Source organism: Hyla sarda, unplaced genomic scaffold (genome assembly GCF_029499605.1).
Source record: "Hyla sarda isolate aHylSar1 unplaced genomic scaffold, aHylSar1.hap1 scaffold_213, whole genome shotgun sequence".
Classification (NCBI taxonomy): domain Eukaryota; kingdom Metazoa; phylum Chordata; class Amphibia; order Anura; family Hylidae; genus Hyla; species Hyla sarda.
Window position 1 is genome coordinate 339,360 of NW_026608795.1, and position 20,175 is coordinate 359,534.

General features: G+C 45.8%; 1 protein-coding gene across 3 annotated transcripts in view; it reads right to left on the reverse strand.

Moving 5' to 3' along the window:
- The window catches only part of TNS1 (tensin 1), a gene marked incomplete at its 5' end in the record, with an annotated part of 189,221 nt that overhangs the window by 83,954 nt on the left and 85,092 nt on the right, over positions 1–20,175 (reverse strand). For all 3 annotated transcript variants that reach the window (XM_056552937.1, XM_056552936.1, XM_056552938.1), the window contains 1 exon segment: positions 7,445–9,169. In XM_056552937.1, coding sequence (XP_056408912.1) covers positions 7,445–9,169 — 1,725 coding nt within the window.

Sequence of the window (20,175 nt, forward strand, 5' to 3'; positions counted from 1 at the left end):
TGTGTATGGCGGTATTATATTGTACTATAGACAGTAGTATGTGGGCTGTGTATGGTGGTATTATATTGTACTATAGACAGTAGTATGTGGGCTGTGTATGGCGGTATTATATTGGTACTATAGACAGTAGTATGTGGGCTGTGTATGGGGGTATTATATTGTACTATAAACAGTAGTATGTGGGCTGTGTATGGTGGTATTATATTGAACTATAGACAGTAGTATGTGGGCTGTGTATAGCGGTATTATATTGGTACTATAGACAGTAGTTCGTGGGCTGTGTATGGTGGTATTATTTTGGTACTATAAACAGTAGTATGTGGGCTGTGTATGGCGGTATTATATTGGTACTATAGACAGTAGTATGTGTGCTGTGTATGGCGGTATTATATTGGTACTATAGACAGTAGTATGTGGGCTGTGTATGGTGGTATTATATCGTACTATAGACAGTAGTATGTGGGCTGTGTATGGGGGGCATTATATTGTACTATAGACAGTAGTATGTGGGCTGTGTATGGCGGTATTATATTGTACTATAAACAGTAGTATGTGGGCTGAGTATAGCGGTATTATATTGTACTATAAACAGTAGTATGTGGGCTGTGTATGATGGTATTATATTGTACTATAGACAGTAGTATGTGGGCTGTGTATGGTGGTATTATATTGTACTATAGACAGTAGTATGTGTGCTGTGTATGGCGGTATTATATTGTACTATAGACAGTAGTATGTGGGCTGTGTATGGCGGTATTATATTGTACTATAGACAGTAGTATTTGGGCTGTGTATGGTGGTATTATATTGTACTATAGACAGTAGTATGTGGGCTGTGTATGGTGGTATTATATTGAACTATAGACAGTAGTATGTGGGCTGTGTATGGTGGTATTATATTGTACTATAGACAGTAGTATGTGAGCTGTGTATGGTGGTATTATATTGTACTATAGACAGTAGTATGTGGGCTGTGTATGGCGGCATTATATTGTACTATATACAGTAGTATGTGGGCTGTGTATGGTGGTATTACATTGGTACTATAGAGAGTAGTATGTGGGCTGTGTATGGCGGTATTACATTGTACTATAGACAGTAGTCTGTGGGCTGTGTATGGCGGTATTATATTGTACTATAGACAGTAGTATGTGGGCTGTTTATGGCGGTATTATATTATACTATAAACAGTAGTATGTGTGCTGTGTATGGCGGTATTATATTGTACTATAGACAGTAGTATGTGGGCTGTGTATGGCGGTATTGTATTTGTACTATAGACAGTAGTATGTGGGCTGTGTATGGCGGTATTATATTGTACTATAAACAGTAGTATGTGGGCTGAGTATAGCGGTATTATATTGGTACTATAGACAGTAGTATGTGGGCTGTGTATGGCGGTATTATATTGTACTATAGACAGTAGTATTTGGGCTGTGTATGGTGGTAATATATTGAACTATAGACAGTAGTATGTGGGCTGTGTATGGTGGTATTATATTGTACTATAGACAGTAGTATGTGTGCTGTGTATAGCGGTATTATATTGTACTATAGACAGTAGTATGTGTGCTGTGTATGGCAGTATTATATTGTACTATAGACAGTAGTATGTGAGCTGTGTATGGTGGTATTATATTGTACTATAGACAGTAGTATGTGGGCTGTGTATGGCGGCATTATATTGTACTATATACAGTAGTATGTGGGCTGTGTATGGTGGTATTACATTGGTACTATAGAGAGTAGTATGTGGGCTGTGTATGGCGGTATTACATTGTACTATAGACAGTAGTCTGTGGGGTGTGTATGGCGGTATTATATTGTACTATAGACAGTAGTATGTGGGCTGTTTATGGCGGTATTATATTATACTATAAACAGTAGTATGTGTGCTGTGTATGGCGGTATTATATTGTACTATAGACAGTAGTATGTGGGCTGTGTATGGCGGTATTGTATTTGTACTATAGACAGTAGTATGTGGGCTGTGTATGGACGTATTATATTGTACTATAAACAGTAGTATGTGGGCTGTGTATGGTGGTATTATATTGTACTATATACAGTGGTATGTGTGCTGTGTATGGTGGTATTATATTGTACTATAGACAGTAGTATGTGTGCTGTGTATGGTGGTATTATATTGTACTATAGATAGTAGTATGTGGGCTGTGTATGGTGGTATTATATTGGTACTATAGAGAGTAGTATGTGGGCTGTGTATGGCGGTATTATATTGTACTATAGACAGTAGTATGTGGGCTGTGTATGGCGGTATTATATTGTACTATAGAGAGTAGTATGTGGGCTGTTTATGGCGGTATTATATTATACTATAGACAGTAGTATGTGTGCTGTGTATGGCGGTATTATATTGTACTATAGACAGTAGTATGTGGGCTGTGTATGGCGGTATTGTATTTGTACTATAGACAGTTGTATGTGGGCTGTGTATCACGGCATAATAATTGTACTATATACAGTAGTATGTGGGCTGTGTATGACGGTATTATATTGTACTATAAACAGTGGTAGGTGGGCTGTGTATGGCGGTATTATATTGTACTATAAACAGTGGTATGTGGGCTGTGTATGGCGGTATTATATTGTACTATAAACAGTAGTATGTGTGCTGTGTATGACGGTATTATATTGGTACTATAGACAGTAGTATGTGGGCTGTGTATGGCGGTATTATATTGTACTATAGACAGTAGTATGTGGGCTGTGTATGGTGGTATAATATTGTACTATAAACAGTATTATGTGGGCTGTGTATGGCAGTATTCTATTTGTACTATAGACAGTAGTATGTGGTCTGTGTATAGCGGTATTCTATTTGTACTATAGACAGTAGTATGTGGGCTGTGTATGACGGTATTATATTGTACTATAGACAGTAGTATGTGGGCTGTGTATGGCGGTATTATATTGTACTATAAACAGTAGTATGTGGGCTGTGTATGATGGTATTATATTGGTACTATAGACAGTAGTATGTGGGCTGTGTATGGACGTATTATATTGTACTATAAACAGTAGTATGTGGGCTGTGTATGGCGGTATTATATTGGTACTATAGACAGTAGTATGTGGGCTGTGTATGACGGTATTATATTGTACTATAGACAGTAGTATGTGGGCTGTGTATGGCGGTATTATATTGTACTATAAACAGTAGTATGTGGGCTGTGTATGATGGTATTATGTTGGTACTATAGACAGTAGTATGTAGGCTGTGTATGGCGGTATTATATTGGTACTATAGACAGTAGTATGTGGGCTGTGTATGGCGCTATTATATTGTACTATAGACACTAGTATGTGTGCTGTGTATGGCGGTATTATATTGTACTATAGACAGTGGTATGTGGGCTGTGTATGGCGGTATTATATTGTACTATAGACAGTAGTATGTGGGCTGTGTATGGCGGTATTATATTGTACTATAGACAGTAGTATGTGGGCTGTGTATGGTGGTATTATATTGGTACAATAGACAGTAGTATGTGGGCTGTGTATGGTGGTATTATATTGTACTATAGACAGTAGTATGTGGGCTGTGTATGGCGGTATTATATTGGTACAATAGACAGCAGTATGTGGGCTGTGTATGGCGGTATTATATTGTACTATAGACAGTAGTATGTGGGCTGTGTATGGTGGTATTATATTGTACTATAGACAGTAGTATGTGGGCTGTGTATGGCGGCATTATATTGGTACTATAGACAGTAGTATGTGGGCTGTGTATGGGGGTATTATATTGTACTATAAACAGTAGTATGTGGGCTGTGTAGGGAGGTATTATATTGAACTATAGACAGTAGTATGTGGGCTGTGTATAGCGGTATTATATTGGTACTATAGACAGTAGTTCGTGGGCTGTGTATGGTGGTATTATTTTGGTACTATAAACAGTAGTATGTGGGCTGTGTATGGGGGTATTATATTGTACTATAAACAGTAGTATGTGGGCTGTGTAGGGAGGTATTATATTGAACTATAGACAGTAGTATGTGGGCTGTGTATAGCGGTATTATATTGGTACTATAGACAGTAGTTCGTGGGCTGTGTATGGTGGTATTATTTTGGTACTATAAACAGTAGTATGTGGGCTGTGTATGGCAGTATTATATTGTACTATAGACAGTAGTATGTGGGCTGTGTATAGCGGTATTAGATTGGTACTATTGACAGTAGTATGTGTGCTGTGTATGGCGGTATTATATTGGTACTATAGACAGTAGTATGTGGGTTGTGTATGGCGGTATTATATTTTACTATAGACAGTAGTATGTGGGCTGTGTATGGCGGTATTATATTGTACTATAGACAGTTGTATGTGGGCTGTGTATGGCGGTATTATATTGGTACTATAGACAGTAGTATGTGGGCTGTGTATGGTGGTATTATATTGTACTATAGACAGTAGTATGTGGGCTGTGTATGGCGGCATTATATTGTACTATAGACAGTAGTATGTGGGCTGTGGATGGGGGTATTATATTGTACTATAGACAGTAGTATGTGGGCTGTGTATGGTGGTATTATATTGTACTATAAACAGTAGTATGTGGGCTGTGTATGGCGGTATTATATTGGTACTATAGACAGTAGTATGTGGGCTGTGTATGGCGGTATTATATTGTACTATAGACAGTAGTATGTGGGCTGTGTATGGCGGTTTTATATTGGTACTATAGACAGTAGTATGTGTGCTGTGTATGGCGGTATTATATTGTACTATAGACAGTAGTATGTGGGCTGTGTATGGCGGTATTATATTATACTATAGACAGTAGTATGTGGGCTGTGTATGGCGGTATTATATTGTACTATAGACAGTAGTATGTGGGCTGTGTATGGCGGTATTATATTGGTACTATAAACAGTAGTATGTGGTATTATATTGTACTATAGACAGTAGTATGTGGGTGGTTTATGGTGGTATTCTATTGGTACTATAGACAGTACTATGTGACCCCCCCCCCCCCCTTCCTGCTGCCTCATACATGTCACATGACAACCCTGTAGGCCTATGGTAGCACAGTTTTTAGCCTTATGTATTTATTATGTTTCCTCATCTCTGAATTTATTGACTAAACTAGATAAAAGTCTTATGCCCATCTATCTGGTAACTGACAATGGCGGACAGTTATATTTACTGAGGTGTAACCGAGCCCCCTGTATCCTATGTCAGGTTATGGAGGGGGTGTATACATATATATAACTGTCCGGCCTGATAGGAGGAAGAGAATCCAGCGGGCGCTAAATAGAGAGGAAACATCCAACCCCGCGTCTCTAAAGACTAAAAACTGCTGCTGATCTGTCAGATTCCAAACATACCGAACAATGGGGCACACACAGCGCGCTCCGTCTAAATCCGTCCGGTCACACTGATCCTCCATAACTAAAGTAAGAGCCACAAGTCCTGACACTTCTTACACTTCGGCACCATCACTTATTCTTATGCTCTTCTACACGACCATCTTTGTTTGGGTGCAGGATCTTGTTTCGCCTGCAGGTGACACTGTTCAGGGAGTCTATAGAAATATATGGACTACAGTCATGTTTCTACGTAGAGAAGAGCAGACGCCCTTAGGTGGGTCCTCCATGGGAAGGGGGGGGGGGGCTTAACTTTATTTACACAAAAATTGTCCCCCTTGGACGATCTGTTGACCCGACAGCCCTATGGGGCCCCTTTCTTGTGTCTGCAGGCAAAAAGTTCCAGGTTCGTTGTTTATTTGAACAAACACCAAATATTGTTGGTAATGCAAACTGTTATTCTCTGTTATCAGCCATTACCATCTGGAGTCTACGGACATTCATCTATCCTCACGTGTCCACTACCCTCTAGTTTGGGGAGGACTCCGCAGAGATGTGTGAAGTGGTGGGCCCGGCCCAGAGCCCAGCATGTCCTGTGGTCAGTGAATTCCAGGCAGGGTCTGTAATGACCGCGTCCTCTACACCGACAGCGCAAATATTTACTCTGGGCATTCGGTAACTAGAATATTGTTTGGATGACAAATGGCGCTGGTTCCCAGTCCTGGCGGGCGCGGCGGGTGCTGCGAGGACATCGGATTCTATTGCATCCACTGTCTGAGAATATAACAATAGGATGTAATCTCTAGGCCAGTGGTCTCCAACCTGCGGACCTCCAGACGTTGCAAAACTACAACTCCCAGCATGCCCGGACAGCCAACGGCTGTCCGGGCATGCTAGGAGTTGTAGTTTTGCAACATCTGGAGGTCTGCAGATTGAAGACCACTGCTCTAGGCTATTTCTAGGTTTGGTTATAGGGACGGCGGAGTGAGCAGTATGGGGGGCCTAGAAGGCCACAGTATTATGCAGGACACATGGGAGGTGGAGCCCTAGCTGCCATGTTTGCACTGGGGTCCAGGAGATTTCGGTAACGACAATGGCGCCATCTAGATACATGTTTCGTCACTCAGCCCTGTGCGACCCCCCCCCCCCCTGGGGCAAATCTGCTTATTGTCTTTTGTGACAATAAAATGTAAGAAGAAGGAGAATGTCCAGCGCAGTAGAAGCTCAATTGCAGATAATATTTATTCTGACACGGCAGTACAGGTAAAAGAACAGCAGTGACGCGTTTCGACCGCCTAAGCGATCTTAGTCATACTGGTATATACTGGTAAGATCGCTTAGGCGGTCGAAACGCGTCACTGCTGTTCTTTTACCTGTACTGCCGTGTCAGAATAAATATTATCTGCAATTGAGCTTCTACTGCGCTGGACATTCCCCTTCTTCTTGTATTCTTACAGCCTAGTCCGGGCTGAGTCCGTTGCGCGTGAGTGGAAACCTATTAGGGGTGAGCTGGATATACCTGTGGACTGTGCTAATAAAATGTAAGCACCACCTAGAGGCCATAAAAGGTCCTACACTAAAGTAAATAAATCAGACTCCAGAAGAGCATAAGGCACATATTACTTGATAAGGAGCGCACAATTATGGACATTTATCAACGGGGTTTAGTCAGGTTTTCTTTACTACAATTGTCGCAAAATTGTCGCAACTGCGACTACGCGATTTTTCGTGCGACATTTTGACTGGAAAGCGAGAAAAGCAAGTTTTCCAAAAATTGACTACGTAGTAATAATTTTAAAATGGACTACGGGTAGTCAGGTATTTATTAACTGCGACAGTCGCAACTGCGCATAAAAAAGTCGCAACAGGGTTAAAAATTGACTAAATTTACTCCAGCTCAAACATGGAGCAGAAAAAGCTACAACCAACGTAAAAAAGGAAAAATTGCTGACGTGAAAGAAAAGAATACATAAGCAAACATTGATAAATGTCCCTCAATATCTCCACAGTGATGACTCCTGGGAGAGATCATTATTATTTAACCCTTTCATTGACCATACCAGTTTTGTTCAGCACAATAAGTTATTCCATACAGTAGATGACTGGTATTTACCTGCAACTCTGTGGGCGACAAGTCCTTCCAGGCTGTAGTCCTCCTCCGGGGCTTCCCTGGCCTGAACCTGGGGTTGAGCAATGACAGCAGGGGGCGCTGGGGATGGCACAGTAGTTTGCTGAGGACTTTGTATAAAAGCAGAGAGTGGTGGGATGGATGATGAGGGAGTAGTTCCACTAGTTCCATAGCTATAACTTCTTACTAGAGTCGAAGGAGCCTGTTGAGTCTGATATCCATAGGGGGAATAGGTTCCAGAGGGGGAATAGGTTCCAGATGAATATGGTTCCCTGTATTCATTCAAGGGCCTGGTGGTCTCAGGTGGTCTTATGGGTTCAGACGAATAAGATCTTGGTGGTTGCTCTACAGGTGAACGGGCTTGGCTGACAGATGGCAGGCTGCCGGGTGATGACAGCCCGTATGCATTGCTTGGTCTCTGAGATGCCACCTGCGGAGACGTCTGGTTGTAACTTGCCAGAGCTGGCTGGGCAGAAAGTGACCCTGTTACCGACATAGTTCTGTCCTCTTTTGGGGCAACAGGTACACTGTGCGACTTGTGCAACTGTGAAAATGAAGGATCTAGGTCCAACATGAGCATGTTAAGTGCTTCGATCGACTGCTCAATCTCCTTCTGGGAGGCCATCATGGGAAACTCTGGGATACTGTGGCTCTGGGGAACAGTCTGAAAAGTGCTTGGCTGTGAAGTGGGGGGCATCATTTCATTCTCTATTGCATCGTCCTGCTGACGGGAGGGTGGTCGGCTGCCGCCTTGGTGCCATGAGTTTAGACCCCTCTGTACAGCTTCTCGACTGCTTATACTTCTGGCTGGTGCTTGAGGCAACTGGGAACTGGGTTCACACTTTGCCGGTTCTGCATTGGTGAAGGACAGAGAGCGGTACATCCCATTCGGGTTGTAGCAGTTTAAGTGCTTTTGCATTTCTGTGTCTGGTTGGGACTGTCCCCAGTCGGACATTGCTGGTTGGTTGACTTGGTAATAAGACATGTTATCCTGGACAGATAATGAGGGTCTCATCTGGTTACCAACATCTTGAGTATAAGGGGTGGTTGTGTTTTTTATGATGTTCTGGTTGTTATATGGATAGCCACCATTTATCATGGTCTCCTTACCAAGGTAGCCATGCTTATACAACTTGTCTATGCCGTTCATGGTGCTCGGACCATTGGACATGTTCAGATGTGGGGACTGATGGTAGCCAATATCATTAACATTAGGAGTGCCAACAAAAGATGGCAGTGTACCCAAACTTCCAACACTGTGTCCCTCGTGGTTGGGCAGGTCATCGTCTAGGATGTCTGTCTCCCTTTCGGCTGGTGAGGATATGCTGCTCCCATTGATGTGCACCTGTGCCGGCACTACATGCAGCATTGCTCCTGTAACAGATGTTCCAGGATTGAGGTTGTGCATCTGTGCATCAGAGTCCAAACCAAAGCCAACGAGAAGCCTTTCGAGCTCTTTTTTTTCCTCGGGCGTCAACCCTTGGTTAGAGACTGCATTGGCCACGTGCTCATCTGTTTTGTCAGTCTTTGTTGAAGCGGTAGAATTTCCCGAATCACTGCTCACCGATAGGGTATGTTCAATATGATTGGGGGCAGCAGACAGAGGGATGCCACTAGCATTGACTGTACTGGTACTCCCGTTTGTTGAGTCTTTCTTTTTCACTCTGGCATACAAGCTTCCATCCAGAGGACCTTGAGTATGTACGACTTCTGCAAGAAAAGATGACAAAAGAACGATAAGCACTTAATGACGCATCAATATCCCAGTCAGTAGCTCTTAGGATTTCCAGAGAGACTCTCTATAACCAAAATGTCTTTTCAACAAAACCGCTAAGCCTCCTCTCCTACTGCAGCATGAAGGCATTAACCCTCCATCGCAACATATATCAGCTCATAAATCTTGCATAAATGTTCATCTAAACGCCATCACTTCAATCCCACAGGAACCTGTCCCCCATCCAAGCACTTTATCCTACCAAGAATAGACCATGGCTCCACACGCTGCCATATTTTAATGCATCGGGTAATGGAGTTTTGGAAAGTCGTATGAAAACATTTGGTAATCGATACTCGTCTATCACCGCAAACTAGATTAAGACTCTCAGGATTGAGTTATGGTCTCGGGAGATCTCTTAGAGGAACAACTTTTATCTAGCAAAGATTCAGCCTCATTTGGGATGTTAACCTCTCAGCTGCAAATATACAACAAAGAGAATGTTTAGACACCGTGGACAAATCGATCTGTGAAAGCCGAGATGGACAAGGTTGTCCTGATTGTTGTAGAGGTCATAGCAACAATACAGGATATAGGAGTATGGATGTGTATAGAAAAACTATATCCACAGCATTCTCAAAACTATCCAGCCTTGTTATGGCAATGTTTTTCCATAACTAAATAGAGTATCTATACAGAGCCGGTTGACCACCACTGATGGAGCCTCATGGGGAACCAATTAGACATCACCCAGATTATCCTAAACCAAGGAGATTGGATAGAGATGAGTGCAGGGAAGGTATTGAGAGGACTGTGCAGCTGTAAATGTATGACCACACAGTTCTCTCTCTATGATCATAGAGATGAGTGCAGGGAGGGGATAGAGAGGACTGTGCAGATATAATTGTATGACCACAAAGTTCTCTCTAAGATCATAGAGATGAGTGCAGGGAGGGGATAGAGAGGACTGTGCAGCTTTAACTCTATGGACATACAGTTCTCTATATGATCATAGAGATGAGTGCAGGGAGGGGATAGAGTGGACTGTGCAGCTGTAACTGTATGACCACAAAGTTCTCTCTAAGATCATAGAGATGAGTGCAGGGAGGGGATAGAGAGGACTGTGCAGCTTTAACTCTATGGACATACAGTTCTCTATATGATCATAGAGATGAGTGCAGGGAGGGGATAGAGTGGACTGTGCAGCTGTAACTGTATGACCACACAATTCTCTCTATGATCATAGAGATGAGTGCAGGGAGGGGGATAGAGAGGACTGTGCAGCTGTAACTCTATGGACATACAGTTCTCTATATGATCATGGAGATAAGTACAGGGAGGGGATAGAGTGGACTGTGCAGCTGTAACTGTATGACCACACAGTTCTCTCTATAATCATAGAGATGAGTGCAGGGAAGGGATAGAGAGGACTGTGCAGCTGTAACTGTATGACCACACAGTTCTCTCTATGATCATAGAGATGAGTGCAGGGAGGGGGATAGAGAGTACTGTGCAGCTGTAACTCTATGGACATACAGTTCTCTATATGATCATAGAGATGAGTGCAGGGAGGGGATAGAGAGGACTGTGCAGCTGTAACTGTATGACCACACAGTTCTCTATATGATCATGGAGATAAGTACAGGGAGGGGATAGAGTGGACTGTGCAGCTGTAACTGTATGACCACACAGTTCTCTCTATGATCATAGAGATGAGTGCAGGGAGGGGATAGAGAGTACTGTGCAGCTGTAACTGTTTGACCACACAGTTCTCTCTATGATCATAGAGATGAATGCAGGGATGGGATAGAGAGGACTGTGCAGCTGTAACTGTATGACCACACAGTTCTCTCTATGATCATAGAGATGAGTGCAGGGAGGGGGATAGAGAGGACTGTGAAGCTGTAACTCTATGGACATACAGTTCTCTATATGATCATGGAGATAAGTACAGGGAGGGAATAGAGTGGACTGTGCAGCTGTAACTGTATGACCACACAGTTCTATCTATGATCATAGAGATGAATGCAGGGATGGGATAGAGTGGACTGTGCAGCTGTAACTGTATGACCACACAGTTCTCTCTATGATCATAGAGATGAGTGCAGGGAGGGGATAGAGAGTACTGTGCAGCTGTAACTCTATGGACATACAGTTCTCTATATGATCATGGAGATAAGTACAGGGAGGGCATAGAGAGGACTGTGCAGCTGTAACTGTATGACCACACAAATCTCTCTATGATCATAGAGATGAGTGCAGGGAGGGGATAGAGAGTACTGTGCAGCTGTAACTGTATGACCACACAGTTCTCTCTATGATCATAGAGATGAGTGCAGGGAGGGGGATAGAGAGGACTGTGCAGCTGTAACTGTATGACCACACAGTTCTCTATATGATCATGGAGATAAGTACAGGGAGGGGATAGAGAGGACTGTGCAGTTGTAACTGTATGACCACACAGTTCTCTATATGATCATGGAGATAAGTACAGGGAGGGGATAGAGAGGACTGTGCAGTTGTAACTGTATGACCCCACAGTTCTCTCTATGATCATAGAGATGAGTGCAGGGAGGGGGATAGAGAGGACTGTGCAGCTGTAACTCTATGGACACACAGTTCTCTATATGATCATGGAGATAAGTACAGGGAGGGGGATAGAGAGGACTGTGCAGCTGTAACTCTATGGACACACAGTTCTCTATATGATCATGGAGATAAGTACAGGGAGGGGATAGAGAGGACTGTGCAGCTGTAACTGTATGACCACACAGTTCTCTATATGATCATGGAGATAAGTACAGGGAGGGGATAGAGAGGACTGTGCAGCTGGAACTCTATGGACATACAGTTCTCTATATGATCATGGAGATAAGTACAGGGAGGGGATAGAGAGGACTGTGCAGCTGTAACTGTATGACCACACAGTTCTAGGGCTGAGTGATTCAGAACCCTTTAGCTCCAGTCTGTGTTAGTGTGGCGACAGGCGGACTATAAAAACACCTTGGCTTAGAGGCTTGTCTGCAACTGCTGCAGCCCTTCTGCCATGCTAAGGCACCAAGTCCCAAAATACAGAAATAATAAAAGTTATTGTAATCGCACAAAACCTTGGTAGACTGATAACTTTCGGAAAAAATAAAAAAAACTAATTTCAACTTTGACTGAACATTTACAGAAATGGTGGTCAGTCAGGAAGCTTCCTCTGTATTTACTGTATAGCCTTTCTGCTCTAAGTATTTTATAGAAAAGCCAAACAGACCAGAGTAATCCTCAGTGAAATGACTTCATCCTATTTCAGCAGTGACGTCCCCGAGGGGTGAGGCATTGTGCGCCTCATGCTTCAGAAATGGCACAAGTAATGCATATGCTGAATGCTTCTGAATTAGTTGAGCTCTCAAAAATAGATGCAAAGGGGGGTCAGATACTAGACTTCAAATGGTTACATTGTATCATGGTGTATCTCCACATTGTGAGCCCTGAATGTTGTTGCGCAGTGAGTCTCAGGGCCGCACCCTGGGTTTACAGATATATTTATACCCTCTGGGAAGCGCTCCACGCACTGATTCACACTATGTTTTCGGGGGTGGAGGTGTGAAAAAAAAAAATGGCATCAAACATCCCTCCCAGTGACTTCACAGTGCCAATGCCATCCTGTACACATGTCAGAAGTAGAAGAGGATTTGTCAGCGAGTGGCTCAACTAACAATCCTGCACCCCCAGGGTACGAGACAAGATCAACATCTGACATCTTATACCGTGCAGTCATACAACAACACAGACACTGCAGCTACACCATCCCCGATGAAGGGAGCGGACATCCACCATCTGTGCTCCAGAGACAGTAACATTCCAGCTGTTCAGCATCCAATAGTCTATGATATTCCATACTAGACTTAAGAGCTCAGGGATGGTCCAAACTAGACCTAGGAGCCAAGTGGTAGTCCTTACTCAACCTAGGAGCCAAGTGGTGGTCCTTACTAGATCTGGGAGCCCAGCAGTGGTCCATGCTAGACTTAGGAGCCCAGTTGTGGTTCATACTAGACTTAGGAGCCCAGCAATGGTCCATAATAGACCTGGGAGCCCAGCAGTGGTCCATGCTAGACCTAGGAGCCCAGTGGTGGTTCATACTAGACAGAGGAGCCTAGCAGAATTCCATACTAGACAGAGGAGTCCGGAGGTGGGCCATACTAGACCTATGAGCCCAGTAGTATTCTACACTAGACCTAGGAGCCCAGAGTTAGTCCATAAAATACTTAGTAGCCAAGTGGTTGTCCAAATGAGACCTAGGAGCCCAACGGTGGTCCTCGAGAAGCCCAATGATGGTCCATACTCGATCTTTGAGCCCAGCGATGGTTCATACTAGACCTAGGAGCACAGTGGTGGTTTATGATAGACCTAGGAGCCCAGTGGTTGTCAAAACTAGACCTAAGAGCCCAGTGGTGGTCCATACTTGACCACAAAGTCCAGAGGTGGCCCATACTAGATCTTTGAGCTCAACAGTGGTCCATACTAGACCTAGGAGCCCAATGATGTTCCACACTAGACCTAGAAGCCCAGTGGTTGTCTATACTAGACCTAGGAGCCCAGAAGTAGTCTATAATAGACTTAGGAGCCCAGTGGTTTTCCAAACTAGACCTAGGAGCCATGGGGTGGTCCTTACTAGTCTGAGAAGCTCCGCAGTGGTCCATACTAGATCTTTGAGTACAGGGGTTTTCCATACTAGCCTGAAAAGCCCAGCGGTGGCCATACTAGGTCTTTGAGTCCAGCAGTGATTAATACTAGACTGAGAAGCCCAGTAGTGGGCCATACTAGTCTAAGGAGCTCAGTGGTGGTCTATACTAGACCTAGGAGCCCAGAGGAAATCCATAAAAGTAGTAGTCCAGTGGTTGTCCAAACTAGACCTAGGAGCCAAGAGGTGTTCCATACTAGACCTAGAAGCCCAGGGGTGGTCCATACTAGACCTAGGAGCCCAGCAGTGGTCCATACTATATTTTATTAACCCAGCAGTGGTCCATACTAGACCTAGGAGCACAGTGGTGGTTTATACTAGACCTAGGAGCCCAGCAGTGGTCTATACGAAACCTAGGAGCCCAGGGGTGGTCCATACTAGACCGAGAAGTCCAGCGGTGGTCCATACTAGTTCTAGGAGACCAGCGGTGGTCCATACTAGACCTAGGAGCCCAATGATGTTCCAAACTAGACCTAGAAGCCCAGTGGTTGTCTATACTAGACCTAGGAGCCCATAAGTAGTCCATAATAGACTTAGGAGCCCAGTGGTTGTCCAACCTAGACCTAGTAGCCAAGGGGTGGTCCTTACTAGACTGAGAAGCTTAGCAGTGGTCCATACTAGATCTTTGAGCCCAGGGGTGTTCCAAACTAGACCTAGGAGCCCAGTGGTGGTCCATCCAAGACCTAGGAGCCTAGTGGTGGTTTATACCAGACCTAGGAGCCCAGCAGTGGTCCACATAATCTAGAGAGACCAGTCTGGTGGAAGCTGCCAGCCAATGGTGCTCCCCACAGGGGGGCCTTTATAACTAGCTGCTGCCCTCTGTACACCAGGAACATTTATCAGTCAGGACCCTGCACAAGGTGCATTTAGGGGTGGGATAGTGGATACATATACATGTATTAATCCCATACTGCGCTCTGGACTGGGGGGAGCCATGACAAATCCACAAATCATTATTTCGGGGTCTTTCTGGTATTTCTCACAGAGATTGCATAAGCTGATGTAACAGTGAGCCGGACGGCGGTGTTTGCTTCGGCCCTATCTGTATTTGTTTAGGATAACAGGACATGACTGCACCGATCACTCGGCCGTCTGACCTAGATAAAACTGGATGACAAGTCTTGTAGCAGCAGCATGGGAGGCCATATTGCTTGTCACCCAGCTTTCCAAGTGAACTCTAGATTTTTTAATAACTTGAAAGATTTTTTGCTCCTGTATGAAAAGTTCACAGTATGTAAGTGAATAGGTCACAGCAAGTAATAGAACCCCATATGAGTGACAGATAAGCAACCACCTCCGTGTGATTGAGGATCAATAGAAGGAGGTATAAATAGACACAGTACAGAAGTGACGGAGAAGTCCTGGCTCTACAGCTGCTGTCAGAAATGTCTCGTTTACAGGGGGATCCTGAGACCCTGACACCCTGTCATTCCTGCATCATCCCTGAGCAGCTTAAAGGGCAATTCCACCGGTCACAGGGGTCACTCCGGCCCCTACCCTGTGTCTCTTCACCATGACACAAGAATGAGCGACCCCAGGGGCTCCTATCTGCAACACTAATAGGGATGGACACTCAAACAGCGCACATTTAGTGATGTCATCATTTGGATGCAGTGATGTCACTAATTTTGGGGTTTGGATCTACATTCCTTTAATACCGCACATTGCTATAGAGTGTCCAGCTACCTAAGATGTGATGGAGCGATAGGGCATTGTCCTTTAACCTGCCATTCCTCAGCTGATGCAGGACTACAAGTCAGGACATGATGGGAGTTTTAGTTAGCTGGAAAGAGATGGATTGCTGAAAACTGCTCTACATAATGCTCTGCAAGATAAAATACACCCACAGAGCAAAAATCCCTCCTGTCCAAATCAATAGGTGATGGGGCCGCTCTTGGTGTCCTGGTATTAGCTAACGGGGCCCCTCTTGGTGTCCTGGCATTAGCTGGCGAGGCCCCTTTTGGTATCCTTGCATTAGCTGGTGGTCCACTCTCTGTGTTCTGGTATAAGCTGGTGGGCCACTCTCTGTGTTCTGGTATAAGCTGGTGGGCCACTCTCTGTGTCCTGGTATAAGCTGGTGGGCCACTCTCTGTGTTCTGGTATAAGCTGGTGGGCCACTCTCTGTGTTCTGGTATAAGCTGGTGGGCCACTCTCTGTGTTCTGGTATAAGCTGGTGGGCCACTCTCTGTGTTCTGGTATAAGCTGGTGGGCCACTCTCTGTGTTCTGGTATAAGCTGGTGGGCCACTCTCTGTGTTCTGGTATAAGCTGGTGGGCCACTCTCTGTGTTCTGGTATAAGCTGGTGGGCCACTCTCTGTGTCCTAGTATAAGCTGGTGGTCCACTCTCTGTGTCCTAGTATAAGCTGGTGGGCCACTCTCTGTGTCCTAGTATAAGCTGGTGGGCCACTCTCTGTGTCCTGGTATAAGCTGGTGGGCCACTCTCTGTGTCCTGGTATAAGCTGGTGGGCCACTCTCTGTGTCCTGGTATAAGCTGGTGGGCCACTCTCTGTGTCCTGGTATAAGCTGGTGGGCCACTCTCTGTGTCCTAGTATAAGCTGGTGGGCCACTCTCTGTGTCCTAGTATAAGCTGGTGGGCCACTCTCTGTGTTCTGGTATAAGCTGGTGGGCCACTCTCTGTGTTCTGGTATAAGCTGGTGGGCCACTCTCTGTGTCCTGGTATAAGCTGGTGGGCCACTCTCTGTGTTCTGGTATAAGCTGGTGGGCCACTCTCTGTGTCCTGGTATAAGCTGGTGGGCCACTCTCTGTGTCCTGGTATAAGCTGGTGGGCCACTCTCTGTGTTCTGGTATAAGCTGGTGGGCCACTCTCTGTGTCCTAGTATAAGCTGGTGGGCCACTCTCTGTGTCCTAGTATAAGCTGGTGGGCCACTCTCTGTGTCCTAGTATAAGCTGGTGGGCCACTCTCTGTGTTCTGGTATAAGCTGGTGGGCCACTCTCTGTGTCCTAGTATAAGCTGGTGGGCCACTCTCTGTGTTCTGGTATAAGCTGGCGAGGCCCCTCTTGGTTTCCTGGTATTAGCTGGCGGGGCCCCTCTTGGTGTCCTGGCATTAGCTGGTGAGCCACTCTCTGTGTCCTGGTATAAGCTGGCGGGGCCCCTCTTGGTTTCCTGGTATAAGCTGGTGGGGCCCCTCTTGGTGTCCTGGCATTAGCTGGCGGGGCCCCTCTTGGTTTCCTGGTATAAGCTGGTGGGGCCCCTCTTGGTTTCCTGGTATAAGATGGTGGGGCCCCTCTTGGTTTCCTGGTATAAGCTGGCGGGGCCCCTCTTGGTGTCCTGGCATTAGCTGGTGGGGCCCCTCTTGATTTCCTGGTATTAGCTGGCGGGGCCCCTCTTGGTTTCCTGGTTTAAGCTGGCGGGGCCCCTCTTGGTTTCCTGGTATTAGCTGGCGGGGCCCCTCTTGGTGTCCTGGCATTAGCTGGTGGGGCCCCTCGTGATGACCTGGCATAAGCTGGTGGGGCCCCTCTTGATTTCCTGGTATAAGCTGGCGGGGCCCCTCTTGTTTTCCTGGTATTAGCTGGCGGGGCCCCTCTTGGTTTCCTGGTATAAGCTGGCGGGGTCCCTCTTGATTTCCTGGTATTAGCTGGCGGGGCCCCTCTTGGTGTCCTGGCATTGGCTGGCGGGGCCCCTCTTGGTTTCCTGGTATTAGCCGGCGGGGCCCCTCTTTGTGTCCTGGCATTAGCTGGCGGGGCCCCTCGTGATGACCTGGCATAAGCTGGTGGGGCCCCTCTTGGTGTCCTGATCTTAGGTGCCCCCCCCCCCCCATTATCTCCGCCGTCACTTGGATAAACAGATAGATGGATCGCATTCCCCATAATCCGCAGTAACAATAACAGCGCATTCACACAGAGGATTTCTGCTAAATGCTTTCAGCTTAAGAATGCAAACACATCCCGGCATGTTCCCCGCACACACGCAACCCCTGCCGCAGGCTCAGCTCCACAGCTCGGACCCCCAAGAACCCCCGCACCCAGCTGGCATGGAGGATAGAAGGATAACTCACCCCAATACTGAACCCCGCTCACCCATGTATCAGAATAAGCAGCTGCCAATTACACTGGAGCCACTTATCTCTGGGGGCAACAGGACTGGGCAGGAAAAATACAACCTACCCCGTATGATTCTCCTGGTGGCAGATGTTGGGAGGCTGTCTAGGGACCCCCATATACTACTGTCATTAATACTGAATCTGAAGACCCCAGCAAAGGACATTATGGAGAAGTGGTGGTCAGATGGTCACTGGAGCTGACAAGACGGCTGCACGTCACCGCCAGCAGCTGTCATGGGAAGCATTTAGGATCCAAATATATCTAGATGTAGCAGTGCTGAGTTTAACTCTTTGGGGCTGCAATATGTATTCTAATATAGCTGGTCTACTTGCAGCCCTATGTAAAGATAGAGATAAACCAAACAATCAACTCAGCTCTGCTACATCTGTGCCTGACTAAAACTGACAAATCCAGCTCTGCTCTATGTCACATACCCAGTCCTACTACATCTCACAAACACCGTCCTGTTACTGTATCTATGAGAATTTAGTCTCTGTTACATCTGTATACCTTCCTGTGTATAACTGCAGATAAAACATGATTATATTGTTATAAGTTGTACCAAATGATCACATCAGCTCTGCTACTTCTAAAAAACTGTGAAAAACTAGAAGTGACAAATTGCAACCAGCACTGATACAAATCAACTCATCTATATCTGGTAAACTCTGCTGTGATACTATATCTCTGGCCAACTCAGCTCTGCTACATCTGTATATACTATTATGTAATACTAGACAATACTATATCACCGTAAATTGTACCAAAAGATCAACTCAGCTCTGCTACATCTGTATATACTATTATGTAATACTAGACATTACTATATCACCGGAAATTGTACCAAATGATCAACTCAGCTCTGCTACATCTGTATATACTATTATGTAATACTAGACATTACTATATCACCGGAAATTGTACCAAATGATCAACTCAGCTCTGCTAAACTGAACCTGGCTAGAACTGATAAATCCATCCATACCTATTACATACTCAACTCTACATCTCACATACTCAACTCTTCTTCATTTGGCAAACTCTGTTTTGCTAGTGTGTATCAGACAAACTCGCCTCTGCTACATCGGGGCTTCCTACAAGCCCTGCAATTGAAATCCGTTCCTCGCCATCAGCACAACACCCTAATCCTCGGCAAATGCAGTAACGCAGGGAACGTCAGTCACTCACAGGTCCCATCAGAGCCGCAAAGGTTCCCCCAGGGTACACAAGGTCTGGGGGTCTGACACCAGAGCAGTGAGGACCCCTATACAGGAGATCTGGGGGTCCTTGTATCCCTGAGGATGAGGAGGGGGTGTCTGACACCAGAGCAGTGAGGACCCCTATACAGGAGATCTGGGGGTCCCTGTATCCCTGAGGATGAGGAGGGTGTGTCTGACACCAGAGCAGTGAGGACCCCTATACAGGAGATCTGGGGGTCCTTGTATCCCTGAGGATGAGGAGGGGGTGTCTGACACCAGAGCAGTGAGGACCCCTATACAGGAGATCTGGGGGTCCATGTATCCCTGAGGATGAGGATGAGTGTCTGATACCAGAGCAGTGAGGACCCCTATACAGGAGATCTGGGGGTCCTTGTATCCCTGAGGATGAGGATGAGTGTCTGACACCAGAGCAGTGAGGACCCCTATACAGGAGATCTGGGGGTCCTTGTATCCCTGAGGATGAGGAGGGGGTGTCTGACACCAGAGCAGTGAGGACCCCTATACAAGAGATCTGGGGGTCCCTGTATCCCTGAGGATGAGTGTCTGACACCAGAGCAGTGAGGACCCCTATACAGGAGATCTGGGGGTCCTTGTATCCCTGAGGATGAGGAGGTGGTGTCTGACACCAGAGCAGTGAGGACCCCTATACAGGAGATCTGGGGGTCCTTGTATCCCTGAGGATGAGCAGGGTGCGTCTGATACCAGAGCAGTGAGGACCCCTATACAGGAGATCTGGGGGTCCTTGTATCCCTGAGGATGAGGAGGGTGTGTCTGACACCAGAGCAGTGAGGACCCCTATACAGGAGATCTGGGGGTCCTTGTATCCCTGAGGATGAGGAGGGTGTGTCTGACACCAGAGCAGTGAGGACCCCAATACAGGAGATCTGGGGGTCCTTGTATCCCTGAGGATGAGGAGGTGGTGTCTGACACCAGAGCAGTGAGGACCCCTATACAGAGATCTGGGGGTCCTTGTATCCCTGAGGATGAGGAGG